Raw genomic sequence first — 25,781 nt, 5'->3', positions numbered from 1 at the left:
GATTAGATGGCTATGTGAAGATGGTTTTATATCTGGATTCTCAGTTCTGTTTCAGTGTCTGTGTCCCTGTTCTTGTGCCAATACCAAGCTGATTTAATAACCACAGCCTTGTAGTATAGTTTGAAGTCTAGTAAATTAATACCTCCCATTTTTTTCTTATTGCCTAAAGTTGCTTTTGCTAAATGGGGTCTTCTCTGGTTCCATACAAAGCATAAAATTATTTTTTCTGTATCTGTGAAAAATGATGTTGGTAATTTAATAGGGATTGCATTGAATCTGTAGATCACTTTGGGTACTATAGACATTTTAACAATGTTGATTCTTCCGATACACCAGCATGGTATCATTTTCCACCTGTTTACATGCTCTGCAGTTTCCTTCTTCAGTGTTTTGTAGTTCTCCCTGTAGAAGTCTTTTACCTCCTTAGTTAAATATATGGAATGCCCATCTTTAGAGTAAACTATTCTTAATATTTTGATATCTTTCTCTTTTTTGTTCTACATGTTTCTATTCATTGTTTTTAAATTTATTTTGTAATATGTTTGGAATCTTACTGCTTATGCTAAGTTGAAACCATCTCTGTTAAATCTTTTTTTTTTTCAAGCTGTGTCTTTTACTTTTTATTTTAAAAATTTCATTACTTTTAATTATTATGGGCGCATAATAGTTGTATATCTTTATAGGGTACATGTGATATTTTGATATAGGCATACAAAGTGAATTAATTAAATCAGGATAATTGGGGTATCTATCATCTCAGGCATTTGTCATTTATTTGTGATAGGAACATTCTAATTCCACTCTTTCAGTTATTGTAAAGTGTACCCTAACTTATTCTTGAATATAGTCACTTTGTTATACTACCAAATATTTTTCATTCTATAACTATATTTTTGTACCTATTAACCATCCCCACTTTATGCCCCCCTTCCCACTACCCTTCCCAACCTCTGGTAGCCATCATTTCACACCTTGTTTCCATGAAATCAATTTTTTTTTAATATTTAGCTCCCACATATAAGTGAGAACATGAAAGATTTGTCTTTCTGTGCTTGGCTTTATTTTACTTCACATAATGTTTTCTAATTCCATCCATGTTGTTGCAGATGATAGAATTTCATTCTTTTTGTGGCCATATAATGTTCCATTGTGTATATGTACCACAATTTCTTTTTCCATACATCCGTTGATGGACACTTAGGTTGATTGCAAATCTTGGCTATTGTCAATAGTGCTGCAGTACACATGGGAATGCAGATATCTTTTCCATATACTGCATTCACCTCCTTTGGATATATGCCCAGCAGTGGGATTGCTGGGTCATATGGTAGTTCTATTTTTAATTTTAATAGAAACATTTACTCAAATGTTATAGTCCCTTATTATATAAAATAGCTATTGTAGAATATTTCATCCTGTAAGTGTCTCTTCTAGGTTATTTAAACATCATCATAAGCATTTAGGTAAATCTTTGTTTTACATTCTTGTTAATATAAACATGGTAGTAGTGAACATTTTTGTGTATAATACTTTTTCCCTATTTTAATTCTTTTCAAGAGAGATTCTCAGAATGGATTGCGTTAACCTTAAAGTATATACATGTTAAAGGCTCCTAATGTATTTTATCAAAGGGCTTTGTAAAGAGTTGTACTGTTTTAACCCCTTCCTAGTGTAAACTCTTACCAGTATTGAATTAAAGATATTGAGTATCTTTCTATGTGATTAAAACTATATAATTTCAATTTATAATTTTTGGTTGCTCATGAGGGTGAAAATTTCTTATCTTTGCTATTAATCATATTTTTTTTTTTTTTGAGACAGAGTCTCACTTTGTGGCCCGGGCTAGAGTGAGTGCCATGGCGTCAGCCTAGCTCACAGCAACCTCAAACTCTTGGGCTTAAGCGATCCTACTGCCTCAGCCTCCTGAGTAGCTGGGACTACAGGCATGTGCCACCATGCCCAGCTAATTTTTTGTATATATATTTTTAGTTGGCCAGATAATTTCTTTCTATTTTTAGTAGAGACGGGGTCTCACTCTTGCTCAGGCTGGTCTTGAACTCCTGACCTTGAGCGATCCACCCTCCTTGGCCTCCCAGAGTGCTAGGATTACAGGCGTGAGCAACCGTGCCTGGCCATTAATCATATTTTTATGTAAATTTTCTGTTCATGTACTTCACCTTTATCACTAAGGTTTTATATTTGTCTGATAGATTTGAGTGAGCTCTTTATATATTTTTTTCATGTTTAATGTCAATGTTTTCCAAGATTTGTTGTTTGCCTTTAGTTTTATTTATTTTTCAATAGATCTCTTTATTAACTTTATGGTAAAACCTAACTCTCTTTTCCTCTGTGATTTCTAACATTGCTTTAAAAATTAAAATATCTTCCCCATCTAGAGAGTTGGTAAATATGTAATCCTAGGTGGTTTTCTTTCTTTCTATTTTAATGATTTAAAAATTTATTCAACAATTTATATAGTTAGTTAATTATTAACAAATAATATAGTACATTCATAGTCAGTCAAGGTGTCAAAGCAGACTTAATTGTATCATATAACTTAAAAGTAAAATTTACTAATGATTCAAGCTATACAAGTAAAATCAGGCAGAGATGTAGCATTTCTTTCTGGGAAAGCTGATATCTGTCAGACACAGCTTCCAAATTGTCCTTTTTTTCCCTCCCTAGGATTCTTTTTGGTTTTGAATTAACAGACAAGTTTTTAACTTTTTTATTGTATATACTTAAGATGTACAATATGATATATTTATATACTTATACACAGTGAAATGATTTCTACAGTTAAGCAAATTAACATATCCATCATATCATATATTTACCTCTTTTTGTGGCAAAATTACCTAAATCTACTCTTTTAGGAAATTTTCAGTATACAATACAATATCATTAACAGTAGTCCTCATGCTGTACATTAGATTGTTTTGAATGACATTTTTAGAAACCTTTGTCTCAAAGAATGCCATTTTTGTTTGGTGCTTCTCATTTTTGTATTCTTAAAAGTTACATAGATGGGAAATGCCTATATGATAAATTTCCACTCTTCACTAGTCATGCTCCATAAATCATAAATTCCAGGTATTTTTGATAGGCCATCCAGACAGATAAGATATGAATGGCAAAGCCCTTCTTTGGATAAGTCCACTGGTCAATCCCATTTCTATGTTAACAGGGAGGTCTGATCAAATCCATCATTCCCTCAGCCATCACCTCAGTAGAAGGAGATGATTCACAAGCCTGCTGTTATCTTTTTACTTCAAAAATACATGCATTCATTTTTAAATTAATATAGTACAAACAAAACTCATAACCTGGAACTATAATCCATTATTCCTCTCCTCCTTTCAGCTTATCCTGCACCACAGAGGTAGCAACTTTCCTCATTATTTATCTAATGAAGACACTATTTAATGACAAGCTTTTTTCTTCACTTGCAACTCTAACCCCACTTCTTTATATTTCTAATATAATTATACCTTAAATTTTAATTAAAATTTTATTTGGAGTTTTAATTATTGTAACAATATATTGTTCATTGGTGAGCCAATCAGTGTACCATGAAAAGTTATTGTATTTCCTTTCTTTCAACTTTTTGTTCTTTTTCTGAAGTTGATAATTACTTAATTGCCCTTGAATATTTGAATAATCCTCCAATGCCACAAAGCTCTATAATATACTTGTTAGGACAATGTCCCATATGCTCTAGTCTGTCAGATTATATGTCATTTCTACTTACTTTCTTGAAACAACATTCCTGGAGCACATGAAACTCCTGCTCCAATATGGATGGACTATATGGTTTCTTTCCCTAAGGCAGAGCTTTTATATGAGACTTCTTTTTACTATAATTATAGCATTTTCTTTTAATTCTTGGATCTCCTATTTCTTAAAATCTTTGCTTTCCTATTTCTTGGTTTCCTTCATTGTTTTGGTAGATTATATCTTCCAGGGGCTTCCTAAGAAAGTGTACAAAGGAGTTAATTTTTTGAGAATTTCCATATCTGAAAATATCATTGTTTTTCCTTTTACACTTGAATGATATGTTTGTTTGAATGTAGAATTTTAGATTGAAATAATTTTCCCTCAGAATTTTGAAAGTAATGTTATTATCTTCTAACTTCTGTTGTTGCCGTTAGACATGTGATGTTGTTCTTCTTCTTCGACATCCATTATATGGGACTCAATGTTCCCCCTTTGGAAGCTTTTAGAAACTTCCCTTTTCCCTTGCTGCTCCATTATTTCATACTGATTTACTTTCATGTGAATCTTTCATCTTTATCATTGTCCTAAGTTCTTGTGGGCCTTTTCAGATTGGACACTCATGTCTTTCAGTTCTATAATGTTTTCATAAATTATTTCCTTGAAAATTTCCTTTCCATCATCATTTTCTCTTTCTTATATTACAATTGGTTGTGTTTTGTACCTCGTGGGTTATGCTATATGTATTAATTATGTATTCTCTCTCATTGTCATTTTTCTCATCTCTTTGTTATATTTCCCAGAATACTTTTCTGACCTTTTTTTTTTTTTTTTTTTTTTTGAGACAGAGTCTCACTCTGTTGCCCAGGCTAGAGTGAGTGCCATGGCGTCAGCCTACCTCACAGCAACCTCAAACTCCTGGGCTCAAGCGATCCTCCTGCCTCAGCCTCCCGAGTAGCTGGGACTACAGGCATGCGCCACCATGCTCGGCTAATTTTTTCTATATATATTTTTAGTTGGCCAGATAATTTCTTTCTATTTTTAGTAGAGATGGGGTCTAGCTCTTGCTCAGGCTGGTCTCGAACTCCTGACTTCTAGCAATCCACCCGCCTTGGCCTCCCAGAGTGCTAGGATTACAGGCGTGAGCCACCTTGCCCGGCCCTGACTTGACTTTTTTATGTCTTAAAATATTATTTTTGACAATTTTAAACTAGCAAGCGTTCTTAATATTATTGATTATTCCTTTATGTATAGCCATTTTTTAAGAAAACAATACCTTATATCTCTAATTATGATGATTTCTTTGATATTTTCTTCTGTTGATTATATTGTCTCTATTTTTGGAAAATTATTTTTCTTTATGTCTCTTTCATGTTGGGTAGTTCTTTAATTGTCTGTTGACCCTTGCCTGTTCTCTCATGTTTATTAGTGACTCTCAAAAAGCTGGCTTCATCACTATATATTATATTATTGCTGGGCGATCAGCGTACTAATGAATGTATTAATTTGGAGGGGGAAGATCCAGAATGTTAGTCTGTGAGTCTTTAATTTTGGGTGGTTCACTTTCTTCTGAAAATAATTCTCTAATAATCTGTAATAGGGAAAATATAACTTCTTTGCTTAAATGAAATAAGGCTCTCTAAATGGCAAAGTAATATGCCAAAACAATGCTTTGCTTTTAAAGATATAACCAACCTATTAGTTTCACTGATTATCCCTAATTGCTAATTGTAAATGAAAAGGCCATATTACATGTACCACTTTCTGTATATCTGCCATAACATTGTCTTTCCTAGGATTTCTCATGACAGGATTTGGGAGTGACATAATGATGAACACCCTCTACAACTTTCTCCTATCCCGCATGTCCTGACACTCTGCCAAAGCATCTATTAATTGCTGTGTTATAATAAAAACACATGTAAGATACATACATTAATGGGATTGGAATTTGGTTTCTTTTCACTTACTTATTTTCCCAAAAGCTTGTGAGACCCTTTAGTTTCCATTAAGAATTACAAATGTCTTAGAAGTAAGTTTCAAAAAGTATAGGTTTTTCCATCAGGTAATAATGTCTTCTATAATAAAGTGAGTATTTTTACAGATACCCTTATTCCTAATCTTTCATAGAATAGCCATTTACTCCCAGAGCTTTCTTGTTTTATCTAGGAAACATTGTATGATATGCCATCTATATATTTTCTCTGTATTCCAATAATTTTTCTTTCTACATTTCTGTTCATTTTTGCATTATTCAAACTCTAATATGGAGATCATTTTAGCTCTGTTTACTTTTTTCTTAGCTCAATATTAAGTACATTTTATGCTCTTTTATTGTCTCAAGGGTAATTTTCCTATTTTACTTGTAATTCATTACTATTTAAGAAAACTCTTCAAAATGGAAATTTGTAAGTGTGATAGATGAAGATAGATTAAGTGTTTCAAAATGTAATTTTATTTTTTCTTTGGGAATATAAAATAAATTGTATTTTATTATTGTTTTATATTTAAAAATATACTAAGAAGTACCTATAATTTTATATCTATTGATATTTTATCAGTATATTTACTTTCCTCTCATAGTATTGCAAGCACCATTGATATTATCCAGTACTAAGTTTGTGTTTGAAATCCCTTTACATGAGATGGATCCTGTAAACAAGGTCACAAAAACTGAGGTATGTATAGATAAGTGATACAGTTTACAACTATTTTTGTGATTATGGTTTTTAGTTTATTAAGTTGATTCTTCTGAAGCCTGAGTGATGTGCCCTATTCCTTATGATTAATTTCTTCCCAAACGTTTATGCTCTTTGGAGGAAGAATACTGGCATTTTTAGACAACATGCATATATATAACTTCTCAGATGTAATTTTCAAAGTATACAAACACATAAAAGTTATTTAATAAATATTTGTATATACATATATTTAACAAGAATATTCAAAATATTATGAATATAATTACATTATCCCTCTCTCCTTATACAAATGGAAGCTATGATTTAAGTTAATATAAAATGTGTTTCATACATGTAAGAAAATGTGGTGGAAAGTGATAAAAAAAGTGAAAAAATCCAGGTATATAATAAAGTAACTTTTGTATTAATCTACTCTTTTTTCTTACTGGATGTCTCTACCTCTCTTTGAATTAGGAATCTGTCTAAAAGGAAAAAAGAGAGACATGCATAAGAAAGAATTTCATGCATACATTGTAGAAATTTGTATTTACACTTTCATTTTATTGCTTTATGTGTTGCTCTTCCTACAACCAATTTTGAGCCTCTATAGCACTGAAGAAAAATTAGATGGAGGAAATATTTAACATTGCATCCATAAAAAATAGCAGAGTACTATATAAAATTATAGTTAGAAATCAATAAAGGATCTCTCTTGAAATTAAAATGAGACAGTTTAGAGTACAAAAAGTCAATGAAACTTCTACTTCTAATGGAACTTCAAGGCTGCAAAAGACTATACACTTTAGTGAACTGAATAGAATTGGATTTCAGATATAAACAATCTCTTCATAAATGTGGGATTATTTTATATCGTTAAATTTTATTCAATTGATATAAGAAGAGAAGTTGTAGACACCAATAGCCTCTTTGAGTGGCAAAGGGGTCACATTGGCCCAGTAGAGAAAAAAATGACTCTAATACACTACTGATATTTTCCATAAATTATATTTACAGAGTCATAATAAGATATACAATACAGAGAAGACTTAATATGTTTATGGAAGATTAAATTGACAGAAAGGTTGGGAATGGTAGGAAAAAAGAGGAGTGAAACATCTTACATAGTGAGTAATTAAAAGCTATTGTCTAAAGTTGACAAAAAAGAGGTATAAATATATTGCTTAAAATTACCAGGTGACTAATGGAACAATTAAAATAATATGAATATCCAAAAATGGGAACTGGGGAGAGGTAGGGGTAGTACCAATGAGCTAAATCCCCATCTATTCTAGTGGGCAGTCGAGGGACAATATCTGAAGCTGATAAACCATGAGATAGCCATGTGCTAGGCAGAATAATGACCCCAAAGATGTTTAAGGCCTAATCTTCAGAATTTGTGAATACATGACTTTATATCATAAAAGATAATTTGCTAATGTGATAACTATTAAGGACCCTGAGAAGGGGAAATTATCGCAAATTATCTAGGTCATCCCAACATAATCACATGAGTGGTTAAAACCAGAGAACCTTTCCTAACTGCTCAGAGGGAGATGTGATCACAGAGAAAGGGTCAGAGAGATGTAGTGTTTTTGACTTTGAACACAGAGGAAGCCACCAGCCAAGGAATGCAGTTGGCCTCTAGAAACTGGAAAAGCAATGAAAGGGACTCTTCCCTACAGCCATCAGAAAGGAACACAATTCCTGCCAACACCTTGATCTTAGTCAAGTGATGTTTGTGTTGAACTTCTAATCTCCAGGACTGGAATATAATAAATCTGTGTTTTTGTAAGACACTAAGTTTGTGGTAATTCGTTATGGTAGCAATAAAAAACTAACATAAGCCACATCAGCATCATATTTAGAATAACGCTATTCTAGATAAAAACCCAAATCGTTATTGGCTAACACCAGTTGCTTCTGGCAAGCAGAACTGTTGATGAGGAGTTGAGTAGGTCAACTGCTTTTTAATAAGCATTTCTGAACATTTTGTTTAAGCTATGTACATATATCATTTTGATAAAAATATAAAGAAAAAATAACGTAGTAAATGTACAAAACGAACTAATCAGTGTTTCTCTATAGTTAACTGTATCAGTTCCATTCTCAGAATTACAGAATATATTATAGAAGGTAGGTAGTATTTTGGAGATATTATAACTTTTCCTCATTTTACAATGACAAAAGCTTGGCATTCAAATGGCTGGTATGATTTTGTGCCCACATTCTGTATTTTAAAAGATGTTGTTTTCTTTAGAATGTGTAAATTAACTTTTTATAGTCAGGGTATACACACATTAGAGTTAAATAGATGCTTTTGTATTTAGAGGCATTGGGAGTAGAACTGGCTTATATTTTATCCTATATTTTGAATTAATGAAGGTTTAGAAAGAAATGAAGTTTGTATTCTGTTGTAGTGACAGTTGCATGGCTCATTCTATACTCTTCAAAATTTTTGAAGAGTAAAATTAATAAAAAAATACTTGGTTGATGGTTTTATTTTAATAGTATGTTGCATTAGAAAGATGGGTCTGCATGTAAATCATGCCCATAACTCCAGATTTACTGAAATGTTACAAAGACAGGGCAGAGAGTTCCTGTATACCCTTCACCCAGCTTTTGCTAATGTTAACACCTTACACAACCATAGAGCATTTTTCAAACCTGAGAAATTAACATTGGTACAATATTATTATCAGACTCTTTGGAATTCAACTGTTTTTCATCAATATCCTTTTACTGTCCCAGGGTCCAATCCAGGATACCACATTACAATTAGTCTCCTGCAATATGTGACAGACTCTTAATCTTGCTAATTTTTTATTACCTTAACAATTTTAAAGATTACCTGTCTGGCATTATTTTTAAAATGTCCTTTAATTTGAAATTGCCTAATGTTTTTCACCTGGCGAGGCTGAGTTAATTATTTTCCATGGATTTTGGGTAAGAATGTTACAGAGGTGAAATCTCCTTTTTATCACATCATATGAAGGGAGTACATGATATCAGAATGATTCATCACTGGTAATAATCTGCCTATTTCTCCACTGTAAAGTTACTATTTTTCATTTTCCATACTCTATACTTTGGAAGTGAGTGACCAATTTCAGTTTACACTTATGGAGTAGGAATTTAAGCTCCACTTTCTGGAGGGGGATGTTTACATGTATTTAGAATTTTTCTATAAGAAAAATTATTCCTTCCCCTATTTATTTATTTTATTACTTAATATATCAGTATGAACTCACATGTTTATTTTATGCTTTCAGTTATAATCTGACATTACGTTATTTACTTTGTTGCTAAAATTGTTTCAGCTTTAATAATTAGGAGCTCTTTTAGGTTGGCCCTAGGACAGGCTCCCATCATTGTGATTTTTAAGCATTTTATTAATTACTTACTACCAAATGTTTCAGGCTCAACTTTTAATTCACTTCCGCCAGCTCTAAAGTCAATATTTCTCTAAGAAGGCCCAGTACCTTTTATGGTAGAATGATATTTAGAAAACAAGATTTTGGGTATCGAGTGTGCTACTAGGGTGTCACGGGTTCTAGGCCCTTTCAGTAGATAAAGACAGGGAAGGTTTATATGTATACTATCCCATATATGCACATATATCTATAATTATCTATCTATCTATTCATCCATCCATCTAACATGAGTTCAAACTGATATCTCTAACTAATCTAGCACCACAAGCTTCATTCCAGTTTTTCTCCCTTACTCATTTTAAACTCCTTTCTCTGACAATGAGAAATTTGCCTCTCATTTTTTAAAATATATTTACTTTTTTAAACCTTAGTTCGCAAGTAGTTTCAGAATTGCTAATCTGTAACCTCATTAGAATTGCTAACACATTTACCACCTAGAGTACATTATTCATGTACAGTTCTTTTTGTCTTTAGCTTTAATGTTTCCAGTTAAAACACAGTTCTCCAAAGTTACTTAGGTCAATTTCTCCCCACCTCCCACTAACTTCAGTAAGATTTGTCATAGTCTGCAATTCATCTTGGGATCCTCAACATCTTGGTTGGTTTTTGATTTAGATACACTTAAGTTCACTCTTTGTAGTATACAGTTCTTTGGGTTTTGAAAAATGTGTAGAATAATGTATATACCACTTCAGTGCCATACAGAACAGTTTCATCAGACTAAAAGATCTGAGTCTTTGCAGTCAAACTACTCTTCCTTCCACTCACACTTGACAACCACTGTTTTTTTCATCCATATAATTTTGCATTTCCAGAATAACAGGTAAATTTAATTATATAATACGTAGTCATTTGGGTCTGAGATCTTTAGCTTATAAAATATTTAATATCCATATTTTTGCATTAATTAATACTTTACCTATTTTATCACTAAATTTTATTCCATTTTATGAATGTACCACAGTTTGTTTCTTCATCCATTGGTTGAAGGAAATCTTGTTTTGTTTTGTTTTTTTCCTCCCAATATTTGGAGATTATGAACAAAAAGATATTAAAACATTCACATATAGATTTTATGTAAACATACATTTTCAATTCACTTAAGTAAATACTTACTAGTGGTATTTTTGGGTCATATGGGAGGTATGTTTAACATTATACAAAACTGCCCAGCTATCTTCCAAACTGGCTATACCATTTTGCTTTCTCACCATCAATGAAAGAGGGTTATTTTTACTTCCTTGCTAGCTAACACAGCTATATTAATATTTTTATTTTACCTCAGGCTCTATCTATCCTTTGTGTATATTTCATAGTTGTTAATAGGTTGTGAACATGTTTTTATGCCCCTTTGTTGGCCTAACATCACTTTTAAAGCATTTTATCTATTAACATTTTTAATCATTTGACTTTGTACATAGAGCCATCACATTACTATGGTAATACAACTAAATTGTATACTGCATATGTAAATTTTTAATTTTTTTCTTCTTTTTATGTGAGTAGAATCTTACCTTAGATAATATTTCAAAACAAGATGTGCGATGGATTTTCGATATTAGAAATACTGGCACACTTTTCAAAGATGACACATTCAAGTTTAGTATACCAACTGGGACTCTGAAACCACAGGAAAAGTGTACTATTTCCATAAGTTTCTGTCCACGTAAGTACTTTTCTCCTATATTTGTGGTTATACTTTCAATTTATCCTTCGTATGTTAAATTATTTTATCATGTATACAAAATTTTAGATTATTTGATATTTGTTCTTTTTAATTTGAATAATTATAAAATAATTTTATTAATCTCATTTTTTGCATGTTAAAATGTTTAATTGACAAATACTGTACATATTCAAAGTGTACAATGTGATGATTTGATGTAGCTATTCATTATGTAATGATTATCACAATCAAATTAATTAACATATCCATCATCACCCATGTTGTACATTAGATCCCCAGGACTTGTTCATCTTATAACTGAAAGTTTGTACCCTTTGATCAACATCTCCCATTCCCCACCCCCCGACCAACCTCCTAACAGACAGTGCCCTACACTCTGCTTCTGTGAGTTTAACTTTTTAGATTCCACATAAGTAAGAATATGTGGCATTTGTCTTTGTGTGTCTGGCTTTATTTGACCTAGAAAAATGTCTTCTAGGTTCAACCATTTTGTTACAAATGGCAGGATTTCTTTCTTTTGTATGACTGAATAATATTCAATTGTGTATACATATACCACAATTTCTTTGTTCATTCATCCATCATTGGGCATTTGCATTATTTCTATATTTTGGCTATTGTGGACAATGCTACAGTGAACATGGGAGTGCAGATATCTTTTCAAGATACTGATTTCATTTCCTTTGAATATATACCCGGCAGTGAGACTACTGGATCATATAGTAGTTCTATTTGTAATTTTTTGAGGAGCCTTCCCAGAATTTTGCCTATCATATTCAGCCACTATAGTGGAATGTGCTGTTTTCATTTCTTTAGATTTATTAAAATCCCAAATTCCCAATATTGAAGGTACCATAAATTAGAGTCAGCACAAACATCCATCATGAGATTTTGGGTTGCAATCTCTTGCGTATGCTATTTGGGCCTCTCCAGATACCTATTACTGGGTTTTTCTATCCATCTCTCAGTTGTGAGTGTTGTCTACTGACAGGTTAGATCTGTCCCCTTTTGCAGAGTATTGCCCTTGGCTAAAGGAAGCAGAGATGCCTAGGAGGTTAAGCCTCACCACCCCCACCATCACCACTACCTCAGGTGGCCCTGCCACTTATAATCGATCTCTCTGATGAATTCACATCCTGTAACTCCCAGTGGTATTAGGTCAAAACTAGATTTCTCAAACCACAACTTTTCATAGCTATTTGCTCTGCCCTCTACTGCTTCCCTTCTTTGCCAATAGGTTCCTCATGAGAGTACTCTCTCATAAAATCACTTGCATCAGAATCCCAAAGACACTACAAGTTTTACACATGTGGTAATCTAGATAAAATACCCAAAACTAGCTATATTTTCAATAGAAAAGGTAGGATAAGAAGCTATTATAGTTTTTAAGCTTATTAGAGAGTTTATTAAGCTGTGTGTTCTCTCAATAATATTCTATTAGTACTGTGTTGTTAACTTGATGTTCTGCTATATCCATTAACATGGCATTGTATAATCACTTTAGTATTATGTGTGAGAAATAGTACATAGCATATTGTGATTAATAGGTTTACAAATACTTAATTTCTTATTACTCTTTAAATCTCTGAAAATATGATAGAAAATGTCAACTATTCCATGCATTCTGGAACTTGTTTTTTTAAAAATAATTAGGTTTCATTATGTATTTCTGTAGTTTCTCTTGGTTTCTACCATGTTTTGGTTTTGAAAGAAATAGCACAAAGGCTATTCAAGTTAAAGCCATCACCAGTATTTCTGTTCAGGACTTCTTTATGTCCCTCTCAACATTGATACTCAGATAAAATGTCCTGGAGATTATAGAAGGAAATAAGAAACGTTCCTATCTAACTTTTCCTTCTTTGTGAGGTTGAGCCCTAGCAGTCAAATCTACGAGTTTCTTCCTTAAATTCCCAACGCAACTCTTAGGAATTAAACACCTTTATCTAACTTACATGTAACACTTTTATATAACTTACACCTCAAATGAGAGAGAACATACTCCTCAGTTAAAAAATGGGTATTATATTACTTAATTCCTAGTAGTTTGAGGTTACACAAGGAATCCCTTTCTTCATTACCCCAGAAACCTTTAAGAGGTCCAAAACCCAGAAATAATCTCAAAGTGGCCTTTTCAAAATCCAGAATTCAAAACCTTGCCTAACTCGGAAATTAATGAACTTGATTTTTTTCTCTCCAAAATAATTTTAACAGCATCAAATTAATCAAATGATATCATCCTTTCCTATAGACTTATAATATTTTAAATATTTAATACATAAATTCCATTGTAAGTCATTTTATTGGCTCAAGGTACAGATACAGTCTCTTATTTTTCACATAGTCTTTTCAGTACTCATTTGTCATTATTAGTAGGAAAGCAATGTTTCCCTATTCATCCTCTCCTTCCCTCTCCACCCACCTCCTTTTTTCCAAGAATCCTAGATGATTTGATCAAGCTCATTTGATCAAGTAAAGGCATTTAGTACAGAGAGCACTAGTGGGTCTGATGACTTCAATGAACCCATTGCTTTTCCTTCTGGCTCAAAGCGTCACTTTTGAACATGGTCTTGCATCTGTCATTATCTGCTCTAGTGATACCATTGATGGCCACAATGATGAGTCATCTTTGCCAGGCCACAATGATGTCCCACTTTTGAGTTCTAAACTATCAGCTTGAATTTACAATTACCAGGTCATTACTGTTTCCCCGTGACACACTGTGTATGGGGATTTGGCGTGTAAAATGATGTTGGGTCGCTTGCTGTGATGGAAACTGTCCTCAGAAACTAGCCTGTGTTGGCCGGGCGCGGTGGCTCACGCCTGTAATCCTAGCACTCTGGGAGGCCGAGGTGGGCGGATCGTTTGAGCTCAGGAGTTCGAGACCAGCCTGAGCAAGAGTGAGACCCCATCTCTACTAAAAATAGAAAGAAATTATATGGACAGCTAAAATATATATATAGAAAAAATTAGCCGGGCATGGTGGTGCATGCCTGTAGTCCCAGCTACTCGGGAGGCTGAGACAGGAGGATCGCTTGAGCCCAGGAGTTTGAGGTTGCTGTGAGCTAGGCTGACGCCACGGCACTCACTCTAGCCTGGGCAACAGAGTGAGACTCTGTCTCAAAAAAAAAAAAAAAAAAAAAAAAAAAGAAACTAGCCTGTGTTGAGCCCTGTTCTCCAACACAAACTGCCTTTCTTCATATAAAGCTGACACATGGGAATTTCCTGTTCTTTCCTACCAGGTGAAATTGGCCAGTTGATCCTAGCAGACTTTCCTAAACCTAAAAATCTGCAAGGAAGCACATTCCTTTCATATCAGCACATCCCTGTCTCAGTAGTTCCTGGGGATGTTTATGGCAATAACCTGACCTCATCTTCATACTGCACATACAAAGGGATGGGTAGCTTCTATTAAAACACAGAAAACAATTTTAAAAAGAAGTCTTGTTGCACTGCTTTACTAAGGTATATTTATTTTCCCCAAATAATGAAAATCTACTTTAAGGAGGCTTGCTCCATTTCTAAACAGGGTGCACTTTAAAATATTTTTCTTTAAAAAAACGGCACCTCATTACATGTCTTAAGTTCTTCATCAAGCTAAATCTAGTCTCTGGGTAATCTGTTCTGCTCTACTAAACTGTACCATCATAGTACATTTTAACATTTAGTAAGATTTAAACGGTATAAATGTTTTTTTGTGTGTGAACTACTCTAAAATGCTTTTTAAAAAATTTTTCATTAGAACATCCTGAAAAATATGCAGTTGATATTCCTATGCTCTTAAATGATAATCCAGTTTGCTATCGGATATTACATCTGACTGGAGAGGTAAAATCACCCAAGTTGCTGTTTGAGCCTCCATTTATATTTTTCACTCCTATTCCTTTGGATACAACAACTGTGATGGATATCAACATTTTACCCCAAAACTATTTCAGGTAAATAATGTGAATTTACCACATCTTCTTTATGTGCTTTTTTTTGTGTCTGTGTTATAGAATAGTTATAAATAATGTCTGACTTGTTTTTATAGTTGTGAAGAACTATAAAAATATTCAACTGTACATTGAAATTAGACAATACCCCCAAACCTCTCTTAGTTATCTTACAGTTGGTCATTGAAATTTCTTACAAAATTTTTTTTGGTGCATCTCTCTGCATGGTATAAGAAGCAAGCTTAAAAATTCAATGTATTGGTTTTCTATTGCTACGTGACAAATTAGCACAAACTTGGTGTCTTAAAACATACATTTAATATCTCACACAGCATGAATTTATTATGTCACTGTTTCTGTGAGTCAGTCCCAGTGGCTTAGCTGTGGCCTCTGCTCAGTGTCTCAGCAGGCAGAAATCGAGATGTTGGCTACAACAGCAGTCTCACCGGAGGCTCAGTCTTCCTCCAACTTCTCAGGTTGTTGGCAGAATTAATTTCTTTGTCATTATAGGACTAAGGCATTACTTTTTGTCTGGGAACACTCTCAGATCTTACAATCCACCCTCAAGTCTTAGCCATGTGGTCACATCCTCACAACATGGTATCTAACTCATTTAAGGCTGAAAGTATACTCATCTGTTAGACTTCTTTGTCTCTGACCTCCAAACTTTCTTTTAGGATCTCACCTGATTAAGTCAGACTTACCCATAATTATCTCCCTTTTGCCTTACTCATTAAATTAATTAGGTACCTTAATTACATCTGAAAAATTCCTTTGCCATTGCCATATAATGTAAGTTTAGCGTGGAAGTGATATCTCCTCATATTTACAGGTTTCACCCACACTCAAGGGGTGGGAATTACACAGACTTTGTACACCAAAAGGCAGGACTCTTGGGGACCATCTCAGAATTCTGCTTATCACATTCAGACATTGTAGTGGAACACAATCTGGTTTTTTTTTTTTTTTAAACAGTCTCACTCTGTTGCCTGGGCTAGAGGGCCGTGGCGTCAGCCTAGCTCACAGCAACCTCAAACTCCTGGGCTTAAGCAATCCTCCTGCCTCAGCCTCCCGAGTAGCTGGGACTACAGGCATGAGCCACCAGGCCCGGCTAAATTTTTCTATATATATTTTTAGTTGTCCATATAATTTCTTTCTATTTTTAGTAGAGACAGGGTCTCGCTCTTGTTCAGGCTGGTCTCGAACTCCTGAGCTCAAACGATCAACCCACCTCGGCCTCCCAGAGTGCTAGGATTACAGGTGTGAGCCACTGCGCCCAGCCCACAATCTGTTTTTATTTCTTTAGATTTATTAAAAAAAAGCCCAAATTCCCAATGTGGAAGACACTAATAACTTAAAGTCAGCACAAACAGCCATCATGAGATTTAGATCCTATTAGTAATAATTCAGATGTAGGAATTAGCTGACACAGAATATAAATAACTTTATTTTAAAAGATAAAAGATGGCATTATAAAAATTAGTAATTAACATGAGAGTGTATGATAGTAGATTTGAAAATAAATCATATACAACTTTTAGAAATTTTAAGTAGTGTGCAGGGTCAAATTTTAAGTGTATCCACTAAAACTAAGACTGTATATAACTATCCAAGCAGTACAGAGGCAAACATAACCTCAGTTAACTTTAAAAATGAAAGAGAGAAAAATAGAAGCATACTAAAGAGCAAGAGAAAATTAAAACAAAAACGATAGAAACAACTCTAAATAGATGAGTAATTGCAATAAAATATAAATGAACTACTCTGACTAGTTAAAAGAGAATATCAGAGTAAATAAGAAGAAAATCCAACTGCCTATTAAAAATGTATGCATGAAGCATAAGACAAAGACAAAGAAGTAAAGCCAGAGTCTCTCAACTTTAGAACTGTTGACATTTTGGGGAGTGTTAGGAAAAACTCAAACCATGTTTCTCCTCTGTTCTCATACCACAACAATCAAGGCAGACAGAAGACTTCTGTAACCAAATGTGAGGGATTTCTCCCCATCAACAAACAAGCAATCAGTTCTGCAGTGGATACCACTTGGGTGTCCTCTAATTCAATTCCAAAACTACCTGCAGATGGTGTCAGATTCCACAGGTTGAGGGCTCAGTTTGCAAAACTGCCTCACCTTCAGACACTAGTTGTAAATCTGGGCCTCCAGAACTTCTGACCAACTGGCTTCAAGTTACAGATCCCATGACCTCGTCTTTGGGTTCAATTTATGCTAGAGCAGCTCCCAGAACTCAAGGAAATAGTTAACATTTACAGATTTATTATAAAAGATATTATAAAGGGTACAGTTAAACAGCTGGATGGAAGAAATGCATAGGGCAAGGCATGTGAGAAGGGGTGCACAGTTCCATACCCTCCTCAGATGAGCCACCCTCCCGGGATCTTCACATATTCAGCCATCAGGAAGCTCTCCAAACCCTGTTCTTTTGGGTTTTTATGGAGGCTTCCTAATGTAGTCATGATTGATGAAACCAGTGGCCATTGGTAATCAACTTCACCTTCACCCCCTCTTCCCTCTCCTGAGGTTGGAGGGTGGGACTGAAAGTCCCAGCTCTCTAATCCTGCCTTGGTCTTTCTGGTGTCCAGCCCCTAGGGACTTGAATTTACCTAGGGGCTGTCAGCCATCAGTCAATCATTAGCATACAAAAGACATCACTTTGGAGATTCTAAGGATTTTAAGAGGTGTATGAAGGAAGCAGGGATGAGGGCCTGGGAGGGGCAGATGAAGACCAAATATGTATTTCACAGTATCACAGGGAGGAAAATTCCTTTTTTTGTGGGAGGCTATCCTGTTAATTGTAGACTGTTTAGCAGCATCCATAGCCTCTGTCCAATAGCATTCCCCTTTGCACTTTGTTGTTACTGCCCAACCGTGTCCCTTGCCTACTGCCCAGATAAACGGCAATATACTGAGACAACAGGAGTTGCAGCAGAGAAAGAGTTTAATATCACAAGGTGCCAGGTGAGGAGATGGGAATAATTTCTCAAATCTATCTCCCCAAGAATTTTGGGGCTAAGATTTTTAAAGGTGACTTGGCAAACAAAGGGCTAAGGAATTAGGTCTGGTGATTGGCTGGGGATGAACTCATAGGGTTGGGAAGCAGAAATTTTCTTCTTGGTAAACAGGAGTTCCTGGGTAGGGGGTTATAGGACTTGCTGAATTGGTTCCCATGCATGGCCACTGGTCCAGCTGATATCAGTTGGTCCCCTTCCCCGCCCCTCAGTACAGAGTCTAGAAGATTGCACAAAGACCAGTCTTAGGTTTTACAATAGTGATGTTTTCTATACAAGCAGTTGGGGAAGTCACAAATCTTGCCCCTGTAAAGGACACATGACACTTAAGCAGTAAGCAGTTATAGCAGTAGGCAAATTAGGGAACAATGGCTGGTTAACTTTTAGCTGTATCTGTACTTCTGTAGAGATCAGATTTTTATCACTATTCCTGCCTTATGGCCTTATATTATTTTAATATGGGTGGTTCATTGTGACAAAAATCTCCACACATTTCTACATGTCCCCTAGGGAGCAAAGCCACTATCAGTTGAGAACAACCAAAGTGAAATGATTGAAAAAGATATAACAGCATAACCAAAATGAAGCTGGGTAGCAGTATTAATTTCACATGCAATAACCTTTAAGAGATAAAGCATATTTTTGGCATATAAAAGTCATTATATAATTATAAAAGTTGTGATTTACCTGGAAGCTATCAGAATTCTAAAATCATATGCACAATTAAAAATATTAAAATAAATAAACCCCAAATTGAAATTACAGGAAAAAATTAACTAGTCCATCATAATTACAGGATATTAAAACACATATCTTAGGAATTTATCAGTCCAGAAGACAAAATATTTGAACAATATATTTAAAAAGCTTATTCATGTAACATGTGTAAAATATTACACCTTACAATTACACATTTTTCTCAACCAAACATGAGATATTTATAAAAATTGACAATGTATGACTATAGTTATAGTTCAAGTCTCAAAAATGTTAAAGATTTGACATCAGATAGACTATATTCTCTGATAATAAATTAAGAATCAATAAAGAAAAGATAAGATCCTCCACGAGTTAGGAAATGTTCAAACTTCTACCGAGTCAAAGAAGAAATCATTGAATTTTACAAGTAAATAACAATTAAAATACTAAATATCAAATCATGAAAACAACATTATTCATGGGGAGTTATGAGTTAATAATATAATCAAATACTATAAACACTATCTGGATATTAGAGTTGAAAACTAAACTTGAAACAGATACTGGGACTTCTGCTTTTTTTAGACAGACAGGTCTGAATCATTATTAACTATATCTGTTATATAAAATAAGTATCAAAATTTCAGTGATTGAGAATAAAAAAAGTAATGGAGTGTAGCAAAAATTGTACTTATATGTAGATATATTGCCTTAAATGCTGATATTAGAGAAGAAAAAAGGATGGGAAATTTCAAACATTTGCTGTAGCAAGAATAAAAATAATAGACTAAACCCGTGGAATGTAGAAAGATAAGATGATAAACAATAGAAATTAAATACTTTTTCTCATTAATTAGCTAAATAATCCTCATACTGATTAAAATACTAGGGAAATATGTTTCCCATTTGATAACACTTAATTTGCCATAGGTTCCTACATATGTCATAAAATAAAATAATATGGTTAAATATTTATTGATCACTAAAAATTTTAAGCAGTAATTCAATTTTAAAGTGAATACTACATATTGTATTATTAAAAATAAGAAACATTTTAGATTAGCTAAATAAATTTTAGATGTATAATGAAATATGTGAATATTCAGTGGAATTTTTGAATGTAATAATTGAAAAAATGTTCATGATATATGTATATAAGTGCTTAATAGTATACTCTAAATTTAAAACAATTCTACATATATATGCATCTGTTAATATTATTTAATATACATTCATTAAACTTATTGCTTTTAAAATTATAATTTTTTATGAATTCTTGTCAGAATATATTTACAAACAGTAATGTGTATATCATGGTGTAGTTAGAAGGACAGTATATTTAATCATGTGTTATACCTCTCTTTTTTAATCCTTAAAGAACAAAAGGAACATTTTGTCATCTCAAGTGGTTCTTGGTTAAATCAATATATTATCAATCTTACTTATATTATTACCAGAAAATAAGAGATGTTACAAAAATGTCTATACTAATTGGGCATAATATTACAAATATTTGTTGTTTTAATTTTTCTGATGATTCAAAAACAAAGAACTACACATTTAAATCCAATTACTTGCAGATATTTTGAGCTATTTTTTTTTTTAATTTTAAACAGAAGTTCAACTCTACATGTTCAGATTCCCACAGTCAGGCTTCTTGACTGTGATGAAATTCATCCTCTTTCTGTGAAGTTTCCAAAAGGCAGAGCCATCACAGGCTCTTCCAGTGGAATTAATGATCCGCTCACCTGCCACCTCAGCTTCAAATCATCTAAACCTGTGTCATTTTTCACCAATCTTCTTTTCTGTGATGACGAAAATAACTGGTAAGATATTTAAATATAGATTCCTTTGTATCTGACATTGAAGAATAATAGGTTTATATCCTGCACCATTGTAAAATGTTAAAAGGAGAGAAAGACATCTAATGTAATGACTTTGGTTATAAAGATTTTTTTTTAAAGTTCCAAATGCAAGTTTGTTCTCACAAGAAACAGCGTAATAGTGATTACCAGCATATACTAGTCTGGAGCATTGCTGGCTGGGATCAAATTCTGGTTTTAATAACTTTACTTTTGAGCCTTTCAGTTTCTTCATCTGTTAAATGGAGTTAATAGCAGAAGCTATCCCATCTGTCATCAAGAGCAGTTCAACAAGTTAATAATTATGGAGTAATTGGACAGGACCTATTGCAAAGGAAATGCTGAATAAGTATTAATTGAAAGTTAATCAGCATAATGATTTCTCAACAACATGGCTTTGCTACATGTTGCTTTGACAGGGTCAGGGAAATTCAAATACACCTTGGTGAAACCATGTTTCTGGATGCCTTACCTTGTAGGACCAGAAGCACCACTTTTTCTATATTATACTCTGAGATGATTTGACTAACCAAATGACAAGAGGCTAAAGTGTAGAGTAATAAAGTTTGTTAAAAAGGTGTACAATGAGAAGTAACATTAGAGTGAATTGTACACCAAATTCGTGTCAGTGTTTGTTCTCTGTGTGCTCATTTATTAACTTTTAGTTGGGTCATTATTATTTTGTATATTTGTAGTCAAAAAACTGATTTATGTGTTCGGAATTAGAAGAGAGAGAGAGACAGTATAAGAATGTTGCATTAGAGGCAAAGTGTGGCCATATCCAGGACAAACTGCAAAAATTTAATCACATTGCTTTAGGCTACTTTCAAGCACTGAACTCCATGCTTCTGTCCTGGAAGCCATTCTGTCTTTTTCTACATTATTGACCTTTTTCATAAAAGTTGAATTGTATTTCACTCCATTCAACAAATTCACACTTTGCCCAAAGCACTGTGTGGTGTGTACCTTTGAGGTCACCAATAAAAATCATGAATATCTTATCCATTATTATCTTAAAGCTAATGCAGGCTCAGACCACATTAACAGAGTGAAAAAAGAAATGGTTTCACTAAATACTATATAAACTAGATGGTTTTGAGACTAGTGGTAAAATTGCCTCTGAGAGGGCATGAATAGACTTCATTGTATCAATGTGTTGAAGTGTGGTCTGCAAACAGGATAATAAGACTTGAAAATATTCTGTAGAGGGAGTAAGGATGATGCATTTGATGGTTTTACTTTCTTTTTGGGGTGTGTGTGTGTTTCCCAGCCTTGAGAGTTGTTTGCTCTTACCTGGAACTCCTCACCTTTTTTCTAAATATCTTCTTAATACCTTACCTTGTACAAAACCCCATTTCAAGCCTTAGCTGGTTTGTGATAAAGTAGAGACATTGGAACTAATTTAGAAACTTTACCAATCATAGATGGGTAGCAAAAGGCTTTTCCATGCATCCAGATAAACAAGGAACCAAGATCATGAGCATTCCCTAGAACCTTAATAGTGACAAATCCATCTACTGGTGCCTTGTTAACTCCTTATCTAGTTTCCCATTGGGAACATGACCAGATCCTCCTTCTCTTCTCGAGTCTCCAAGACTTTCCTTGCCTTTCTCTGTTTAGGCATTCCTCCTCTGATCTCATTGTGATAAATGAGCTCTTCCAGCAAGAAATTCCTTAAGGGCTTACCTTTCACTTCAGAATTTCTATGAAATAACTTGGACTCATTTATTATGTTTAATCTATTAGCTTATATTTATAGTAGGCAACCCATGTGTGTACTGTGCCCAAGATTTTGGATAAGTACAGGGCCATTTCCTGATGGAGGTCAGTGTAGTAGGATATTTGCCCTAAGTTGAAGCCTTTGTTTGTGTTTGGTTTGCCCATATTGAAGCCCATGGGCCCAATTAAAAATAAACATTGCTTTCTTCATTTTTTTTTTTTTTGCTTTCTTTTACTTTGTAAGACTCTTTCATACTGTAAGTTCTCTTGGGGGCTAACATGCTTGGATTTTTATTTTGTTTCCTTTCTTAGACTTTGTCACATTTGGCTGTCAAGTAGAGTTTTTTCTCATGTATTTATTCATTCAATATTTTCTGAGTTACAACTATGCACCTGGCTTTCTTCTGGCACTGAAGTAAAAACAAAGCTCCTATACTCATGGAGCTTCCATTGTAATGGAGGAGACAAAAATTGATAAATAATATAATATCACAGCCTAACAAAGAAAATAAACGAGTTTAACAAGACAGAGAGTAAGGAATACCTTCATGTATCAGTCAGATAAGGCATCCAGAAGGATGTTATATTTGAGCATATGAGGATTGTGAGAATTTAATAAGAAAATGTTTATAAAGTACTTAGAACAGTTCCTAGGATGTTGCAATACCTGAGTGAATGCTCTAGAATTGGCATTAGTTTTAGAATCAGTATTCTAGTTTTCCAGAATGATGCCAGTGGCTAATATAGAAATAAAGGCTTTCTACTATTAAGAGAAAGATTGAGTCCACCCTGTGACAGAAGAGAAATCTTCATAGAGACACAAAGTTTTGCACAGGAAGGGAAGAAGGGGTGGGGGCAGTAATTCAATTGTCACGGGAGTGAGGATTGCTTTGAATAATCTCCAAATCATTTACACTGTATTTCAGAATTGATGTTGTTTCTTATGTTTTCAAAGGTGTCTTATCTGGAAATTCACAGAGATTAAATGGGTTAAGCAATGTCAGAATGTCCAAATATCCCCTATTTTGCACCGTGGTTTCCACTCCAGGCTGAGGAGAGGGAACACTACATCCTGAAAGAACTTGTAATTGTCAGAATGAAGCTGCGCTGCTTGCTTTTGCTTTATAAGCCTGACTGGTACTCTACCTAGACTTCACAAAGAATAAGAGTTATGGCTCTGGGTGATTAATTTCACAGGAATTCTAAGAATGCCAAAGAAACCTTAATATTTTCCCATGGTTAACCTCAAACCTAGTGTGTTTAGTAAAACGAGAGTTAATTTCAGCTGCCTGTTTCAGGTAACCAAGAGGTTAACCTGAATTAGCAGTGCGTCATTGTGAAAACAACAAATTGAGGGTTCGTAATTAGGAATAGGGCATGTCAGAAATCTGAGGTTTTCTATGCATTTTTAATCTAGCAAATATTTAACACATACCCATTATTCTCAAAATTGATGATATTTTTCTAGGATTCAGTACCCAAATTTAGATACAATCATGTTAGAGCAAAGGAAAAAATAATCAGGTGTTTTATAAGAGAGCCAAAATGGGTAACTGAAAATTAAAATTTAAACCAAATGAAATAAATCTAAATGACTTGTCTATCAAATAGACATGGGGTATGCTATTAAGATACCAGCTTTTTTTCTCCTTTTAAAGCAACGGTTCTCAACTTTGGCTGGGCGTTGGAAACATATGGGAGGTTTTAGAAACTACAAATGTCCTCTTGGCACTGAGAAACTCTGATATAATTTGTCTGGAGGGTGACCTGGACACTGAAAGTTTTAGATGCTCCCCAGGTGATTCTAATGGGAAGCCAGAGTTTAGAACTCTGGCTCTAGAACAGTGGTTCTCAAACTTTACCCTGCATATGACTCACTTGGAGGGCTTGTTAAAATAGATTCTGGGTCCTATTCCCATAGTTCCTGGTTTAATGAGTCTGGTGAACCTACAAATTAACACATCTGGTAAGTTTCCCTTTGATGCTGATGTTGCTAGTCTGGAAACAGACTTAGAGTTTGTTTGAAAGGTCGAATTTCAGGTCCCACTCCAGACCTAAAAAAAATCTCCAGGTGATTTAGGTACACAGTAAAGCTTGTGAAGCACAGGACCTAGAAAGACTGAAGGAGGAAAAATGCCATCAAGAGGGGTTAGATTACACAATGGAACACTGGTAAATATTTGGCAGGAAATAGCATTACCACTGGAAAATGGTGTTGCCATGGGAATCTTTAAGTTAGATACCCATCTTCCTTTTAAGGTTGGTTTGATTTAATCTGCTAATACATTACCCAACTTAATCTGTTCAAAAATCTATTGTAAAGTATAATCCTGAATTTCTAGCCGAGAAAATTGGAGCATTGCTATGTCATTTACCTTTCACTCCCTCACCCAGCTGTAAAGTGAGAGAACCTAGATTTGAGATCAAGTCCTATTATCTCTATTATACAATTTTGCTTCTGTTCTCAAGTCATAGGATTTTATTGCTGTAACATGGTCAGTTTACTAAGAAAATTGAATAAAATAATTTTTAAGGCATGATATGCTATGTGGTATAAAATTCATTGCATGTATACTAAAACTTTGATGTTTTAATAGAGGCTAAACCACACATTGTGTTCTAAATGATAGGAAAATTAGAAATGTAGAGTAAGAATAGTACAGGGCTGTCTAGTAGATGAGGTTGATCTAAAATCAGGGCTGGCGATCAGCTGGCACACAGTGGCATAGCCTCACCAGTGGATACAGTCTTGAAATACTGCTTTGTAGGTTGATTACCAGCCACTGTCCTTAGTCTCCACATTCAGTGCCTGAGATGCCTCAAACACTCCTTCTGGACCTTGGACCCACTTAAGACATAGTAACTAAAAGGTTAAGGCCTGGAATGGCAGGGATTCTTTAAGATCCTGTGCTATGTCTATAGTTGCCTTTTAGATTGTAGGATTCATTGGTATTGAAAGATACATGTTTTAATATCACCCCTTTTTTCCCCATATGAAACGTGATTGTGTATTCAAAGAATATAATTAT

The 25,781-nt window shown here is 34.1% G+C and overlaps 1 protein-coding gene across 1 annotated transcript in view; it reads left to right on the top strand.

Annotated features, from left to right (window-relative positions):
* Window positions 1-25,781, top strand: part of CFAP47 (cilia and flagella associated protein 47) — a 541,061-nt gene that overhangs the window by 81,828 nt on the left and 433,452 nt on the right. The window contains exons 23-26 of the mRNA XM_069464301.1: window positions 6,298-6,392; window positions 11,333-11,492; window positions 15,253-15,448; window positions 20,788-20,997. Of these exons, the coding sequence (XP_069320402.1) occupies window positions 6,298-6,392; window positions 11,333-11,492; window positions 15,253-15,448; window positions 20,788-20,997 (661 nt within the window). The remainder of the gene's footprint in view (window positions 1-6,297; window positions 6,393-11,332; window positions 11,493-15,252; window positions 15,449-20,787; window positions 20,998-25,781) is intronic.

This window comes from Eulemur rufifrons, chromosome 30 (assembly GCF_041146395.1).
Source record: "Eulemur rufifrons isolate Redbay chromosome 30, OSU_ERuf_1, whole genome shotgun sequence".
Classification (NCBI taxonomy): domain Eukaryota; kingdom Metazoa; phylum Chordata; class Mammalia; order Primates; family Lemuridae; genus Eulemur; species Eulemur rufifrons.
This window is presented reverse-complemented; position numbering and strand designations above follow the sequence as displayed.